The sequence below is a fragment of the Kryptolebias marmoratus genome, linkage group LG23 (assembly GCF_001649575.2).
Source record: "Kryptolebias marmoratus isolate JLee-2015 linkage group LG23, ASM164957v2, whole genome shotgun sequence".
Taxonomy (NCBI): Eukaryota; Metazoa; Chordata; class Actinopteri; order Cyprinodontiformes; family Rivulidae; genus Kryptolebias; species Kryptolebias marmoratus.
The window spans coordinates 12,622,957-12,629,472 of record NC_051452.1 but is presented as its reverse complement, the minus strand read 5'-3'; the positions used below and the strand labels follow the sequence as shown (position 1 = coordinate 12,629,472).

The 6,516-nt window shown below is 43.2% G+C and overlaps 2 protein-coding genes across 2 annotated transcripts in view; one reads left to right on the top strand and one right to left on the bottom strand.

The window, feature by feature from the left end:
* Window positions 1–6,329, bottom strand: part of txndc16 (thioredoxin domain containing 16) — a 19,591-nt gene extending 13,262 nt beyond the window's left edge. The window contains exons 1-8 of the mRNA XM_017437322.3: window positions 6,094–6,329; window positions 5,737–5,904; window positions 5,179–5,261; window positions 5,003–5,076; window positions 4,788–4,862; window positions 3,548–3,669; window positions 1,871–1,961; window positions 1,582–1,741 (exon numbers count right to left, since the gene is read on the bottom strand). Of these exons, the coding sequence (XP_017292811.1) occupies window positions 1,582–1,741; window positions 1,871–1,961; window positions 3,548–3,669; window positions 4,788–4,862; window positions 5,003–5,076; window positions 5,179–5,261; window positions 5,737–5,875 (744 nt within the window). The 5' untranslated portion in view covers window positions 5,876–5,904; window positions 6,094–6,329. The remainder of the gene's footprint in view (window positions 1–1,581; window positions 1,742–1,870; window positions 1,962–3,547; window positions 3,670–4,787; window positions 4,863–5,002; window positions 5,077–5,178; window positions 5,262–5,736; window positions 5,905–6,093) is intronic.
* The window catches only part of LOC108244131 (NLR family CARD domain-containing protein 3), a 1,204,881-nt gene that overhangs the window by 200,975 nt on the left and 997,390 nt on the right, over window positions 1–6,516 (top strand). The gene's annotated exons all lie outside the window — the stretch shown is intronic.

The following is a 6,516-nucleotide window of genomic DNA, read 5'->3' as shown; positions in this document are numbered from 1 at the left end:
GAGGAGAAGCAGCTTTCAGTTTCTATGCACCACAAATTTGGAACAAACTTCCAGAAAACTGTAAAACAGCTGAAACACTGGGTGCCTTTAAATCTCAACTTAAAACCCACTTGTTTAGAGTTGCTTATGGCTAAATTAGGGTTAGAGTGCGGGTTTTCAATGTTTTTCTCTTTCTTACTGTTTATTCAATGTCACATGCTGTTTTTATTTTGTTTTTTTGTTGTTGTTTTTTAATTATGTAAAGCACCTTGAAATGCCTTGCTGCTGAAATGTGCTATACAAATAAAATTTGATTGATTGATTGATTGATTGATACAATTAGCAAAACGGTAGCTAAAAATCCAAAATTAGCTAAAAGCTGAAACTAGCACAATGATAGCTTAAAGGTAAAATGAGCAAAACAAATGCTGAAAGCCAAAATTAGCACAGAAGTAGCAAAAAGCCAAGATTTACAAAACAGTAGGTTAAGGTTAAAACTAGCAAAAACAATAGCTACAACCTAAAGTTGGGAAAAAACTGTAGTTCATATCAACAATCAGCAAAAAGGTAGCTAAAATCCAAAATGAGCAAAACAACAGCTAAAAGCTACCAGTGGCAGAACAGAAGCTAAGGAGTAAAATAAGCAATTCAGAGGCTCAAAGCTAAGATTAGCAAACAGTGGGTAAAATCCAGAAGTAGTAAAACATCAGCTGAAAGCTGAAACTAGTGGAAAGATAACTAAAAGGCTAAATTAGCCAATCAGAAACTGCAAACTAAATTAGCAAAAAAAAGTTGCTTAAAGCTAAAACTACCAGAATAATAGCTGAAAGGTAAAAAAAAAAAGCTAAACAGATGCTAAAAGAAGGTGTAAGCAAAAAACAATAACTAAAAAAACAAAATTAGCAACACAGCAGCTAAAAGCCTAGAGTTGTGAAACAGTGAAGGAAAGCTAAAATTAGGAAAGTTTATGGCTGAAAGCCAAAATTAGCCAATCAATAACTGATAACTAAAGTTAGCAAAACAGTAACTAAAAGCTAAAACTGCCAGAATAGTAGCTGAAAGGTTAAATAAGCAAAACAGATGCTAAAAGCAAGAATTAGTAAAAGCCAAACATAGCAGCATGGTAGCCAAAAGCCAAGAGTTGTGAAACAAAAGAATATCCAGCAGCTACAATCAGTAAAAAGCTGAGAGGCAAAATTAGCTAAACAGTAGCTGAAAGCTAATATGAGTCAAACAGTAACTAAGCGCTAAAAGCAGCAGAACAGTAGCTAACAAAAAAAAAAGCAGGTCAGCTGAAGAAATTTTACAGAGCACAAAGGGTTTTCAAGGATTTGAAGAGGTCTCCATTCATTTTAATGGGGTAATAAATGTAAAAAAATTAATATTTCAAAAAGTCCAAGACTTACAAAAGTCAGAGCTGTAACGCTTTAAACCAGCCGAACATTTAGGCGTATAAATGGTTAAAAAACCTGACAGTATACTGACGTAGTTAGAGTCCAAAACATGTTAGGAAGCAGCCAAAAACAGGACAGAACAGCTTCCACCACTCTGTGATGCCGTTTCTTTTTTTAATATGTTTAAACGTTCGGCTGCTCTGCTCACCACCAGCGGCGCCTCCATGAGCTGCAGGAAGGAGTGGAGCTTCAGGGCAGACAGGCTCCACCTCATGCGCGTCGAGGGGCAGCGCTCGGAGGCCGGCGAGCCGCCGTGAGCCCGGCAGTGGAGGAACCACACCCGAGACGACACGGACGAGTCGTCCGCCCTGAAACGCAGAAGCACGGGCGACTCATCATCCACCGCTCTGCGCGCATGTGACGTCAAACACTTAAACGAGCAGATATTGTGGTTTTTCTTTGGTCGTATTTACAGAAAGAGGGCAAAAAAGACTCACGCTAACTGCTTCAACACTGGACCTCCGGTTATGAGGATAAACTGGTGCTTGGAGCTGTAAACGTACGCCGTCTCCATCAACGACCTGTGATCTGAGTTAGCACAATAAACAGGAAAAGAAGCACGTTGTTTATATCATAATTAGACCAATTAGGTAAATCAGTCAAGCGTATGTCTTTAATCACATGTGAGCCACGCTGCAACAATGAAGAGTTTATCATCGACTCATTCAAGGTGCTCAGTTCTGGTTTGATGTATTTCTACTAAGATCCACTATAACAGCTTCAGCTCCTCTGGGAAGGTTTTCCACGGGTTTAGGAGCGTTTATGGGAATTTTTGACCATTTATCTAGAAGCTCATTCATGAGGTCAGACACTGATGTTGGACAGAAGGCCTGGCTCTCAGTCTCTGCTCTAATTCATCCCAGAGGTGTTCTGTTGGGTTGAGGTCAGGACTCTGTGCAGGTCAGTCAAGTTCTTCCACATCAAACTCACTTATCCATGTCTTTATGGACCTTGCTTTGTGCCCTGGTGCTCAGTCATGTTGGAACAGGAAGGTGCCGTCCCCAAACTGTTGGGAGCATGAAATGGTCCAAAATGTCTTGGCATGCTGAAGCATTAAGAGTTTCTTTCACTGGAACAAGCCCACACCATAATCCTCCCTCCACCAAACTTTACACTTGGCACCATACAGTCAGACAAAAACCGTTCTCCTGGCAACCACCAAACCCAGACTCGTCCATCAGATTGTCAGACAGAGAAGTGTGTTTCGTCCCTCCAGAGGACACGTCTCAGCTCCTCTAGAGTCCAGTGGCGGCGTGTTTTACTCCACAGCATCAGACTCTTTGCACTTGGTGATGTAAAGCTTGGATGCAGCTGCTCAGCCATGGAAACTCATTCCATGAAGCTCTCTGCTCTGTTCTTGAGCTGATCTGAAGGCCACATGAAGTTTGGAGGGCTGTAGATGCTGACTCTGCAGAAAGTTGGCGACCTCTGTGCTCTATGAGCCTCAGCATCCTCTGAGCCCGTTCTGTGGTTTTACATGGCCGACTGCTTTGTAGTTGAGTTGCTGTTGATCCCAGTCGCTTCCATTTTGTTATAAAACCACAAACAGCTGACTGTGGAACATTTAATAGTGAGGAAATTCCATATTGCACAGGTGGCATCCTATTACTGAGCTCCTGACAGCGACCCATTCTTTTACTAATGGTTATAGAAGCAGCCTATACGCCTAGGTGCTTGATTTTATCCACCTGTGGCCCTGGAGGGGATTAGAACACCTGAATTCAATGATCTGGATGGGTGAGTGAATACTTTTGGCAACATAGTGCATGAGGTTCAGGGTAGATTAAGACAAATCAAGTTTATTAGCAGGTGTCGCTTCTGCCCGAAACCCTTATCTCCCACACATGGACAGCATCGGTTCTGTCGTGCCCACACTCCTACAGGATCCTTTTTTTGTTGCTGGGGATACCCAACCAGTTTAGTGCTCCTCCACCACCCTGAAGGTTCAGGGTTCCCTCCTAGAGCCATGGCTGAACAGGTTCATCCAGCGGGGAAGCAGCTTTCATCTCCCTGATCTACCCTGAGCTGCGGTTCTTAGTGGGAACACAGCAAACCAGAGCTGAAAGAAATGACGGTCCATGTTTTGGTTGTTTTTTTTTTTTATAAATCCTCACCTTGAGTTCCCAGACTGCGGACATAACCAAGGACAATGTCCGTCTTCCCTCTAGCCGATCTCTCCATGGCTAGAAGGTCAGTGTCGGTGTGGACGTATTTTACCTCCTCGCGCAGAATGGCGCTGAGGGACAGAGGGACGGGCAAACAGTAAAAAATATCAAACTACAGTGGCAAGAAAATGAAAGCAGAGCATCTTTTGAGTCATTTGTTTTCTAATTAGGACTTGAAAATGAAATAATCTGATCCTTTTCAGGCTGACGTTTGATCTGAATGAACTGCAAGACTTCTGGAACAAAGCCCTTTGGACAGATGGGACCAAAGTGGAGACGTTTGGCTGTAATCCAACTGTGAAGCACGGTGGTGGAGGTGTGACGGTTTGGGCTCCCTTGCAGTCTCTGAGTCGACCGTGAACTCCTCTGTAGACCAAAGGGGTTTCAGAGTCAGATGTGAGGCCGTCTGTCTGACAGCTGAAGCTTGGATCAAACAGCAGCTAATCTACAACAGAACGGCTCAAAAAAGGAAAGAACCGAGATGCTGCAGCGGTCCAGTCGATGTCTGGGACCTCCACCTGACTGAAACCCCGTGTTTAAGAAAGCTGAGCAGAAACTAATGTCTGCAAACCTCAATGAACTGAAGCAGCGTTGGAAAGAAGAGTGGGCCGAAATTCGGAGAAGTAAACAGAGACGTACTATTGTTATAATCGTGGGCTTACAAATGTGTAAATATTGTTTGATTCCAGGAACTGAAGCATCGAACAGACAGATTATTCTCCGGCCATCCTGATCATTTGAAGAAACTCTGCTTTCTGGTTTTTATTTTCCTTAAAAGTACAGTTTCCTCAAATAAATGGGGTAGCCAGTTTACATATATATATATATATATATATAGCGGTGGCCCTCTTGGATTTTGACATAGCAACCCAATCTTCTATAGCAACTTTACTTATGCCTAAACGTATCGACACACCAACATGGAAGTCGGTGCGTCGCTTATTTTTCATAAGCTCACAAGATGAACCGGACAGACAGTATTTCCAACCATAAAAAAGAAACATATATATATAAATAAATGTGTAATAAGATAAAATGTTGTTGATCATCAGAGGCTGTATTTCCCCTCATGTTAGGACCTGATAAGGACCAGGTGTTTGTCATTGTTCTCGTCAGTATTAACCACATAAATCTGTGCCCTACACTACCGTACAGAAGGGTGCCGTCTCTCGCAGTGATGTTTACTCACAACAGGACTTCGGACACGATGGAGTTGACGTCAAAGACGGTGTCCAAGTCGAAGCTCAAGAACTCCCTGCCGCCCCTGCCGACACAAACACGGCACAGTTACAGAGAAGATTAAAATAAGCAAATATCATCCGAGCTCAAACTAACGCAGTCCTTACATGAAGACTGTTCGGACAGCTTTAAATTCACTTCGATTGAACACAGTAGCAGACCTACCTGAAGAGGAAAGCCGTGCGCTGGTGTCTTTCCTCCGAGCAGTATGAGGGAACCGGCTCCGTCTTACAGCTCACCTGAACAAACAGCCAAACAGGGCGTTCAGCTTCTCGCCCGCCGGTTCGAGGAGCAAAATAAAAGGAGTCGTGCGAACTCCCGCAGCAGGCTGAAGCGCGTACCTTTCCGACCAGGACTGCGTAGTCCCGCAGGGCTCCCGCCGACTTCTCCAACTCCAGCAGGAACAGAGAGACGGCCGTAGAGGCTGGGAACCGGAGCAAAGCCGTCAATCAGCAGGCGAGGTCCGCCGAAAGGCTCAGTTTAGTTTGGGAAGGGGACAAAAACTGCCACTTTTATCACGACAACGCCACGCAGAGGTACCCCTAAGTTTGTAGCCTTTCAAGGGGGTGGATCAACGAGATAAAGAATTCTACTTTGTTTCTCTTTTAATAACGATACGTGCATAATAACATGTTCAGTACATTGCTACAATGAGACGTTAGATTCAGTCTCATCAATCAAACTCTGCGACTCCAAACTGAGCTACAGCAGGTAAGATATTCACTGTTTATAAGCTTTCCACAAACCCCCGCTTCAGAAGAACTGATCCGTTATCTTTAAACCATGTGAAAACTCTTCAGCTCCTGCTGTTAGCAGCAAATACCTAACACTTATATAGAAAACAACTCTCTGCTGATGATCCGCACCTAGTTGCAACCTGTTGTGTGTTATTGGCTCACCTTGTTGCTCGAAATAGATGAACATCATCCTCCCTGAATGCAGCTTCTCATAAAACTCTGCAGGTGTGTATTCAATGTGAGCTGCCGTGCCTCCTCCTGCCCACATCCCCAGCAGGAAAACACCCAAACGAATCCACATCCTGGACGTGGGACTGGACGCTGCTCTGTCTGGAAGGGGGGGGGGGGAGTGGGTTTAATGATATCGATTCTGGGGCTCCAAACAAATCATAAACCCTGTAGTTTACTTATTGTTTCATTTCAACTATACCCTGCTATAAAGAGTCGAGTCATATTTGCTGACCGGACACATTAGCCCTTACAAAAATGGTCAACAAGTGACAGAAACATAACTGTTACCTCAGCGACGCTACGACTAGCCGCCTCCATGCTATGTAGCTAGCATTAGCTTGAATAAACTGTGACTGTTTTCGTCGGTGTGTGTCCGTGAGGTATAAGTCGTCGAAAGCATAATTATATTATAGTTTGATCAGTTAAAGCTAAAAATAAATGAAAAATAAATTCTAAAAGAGAAAACTGCTAAATCCTCTGCGGAATGTATGTTGAGTTGACGGCGCTAGCTAGCATTTCCTGCTAAATTTTCAAAGTTAAATCGATGTCGTTTAAAAGGATTGGTTTATTCTTATAAATATCCCTATTATTAAACTTCCAATTCATCACAAATTATGTAATTTTAGCTTTCTTTGTGGTTTTCTTCCCTTTTTGTAGGTTGCTGTTCAAGAGTTACTAAGGTTTAAGCTCTTATTTTGAAAGCGTTTTTTT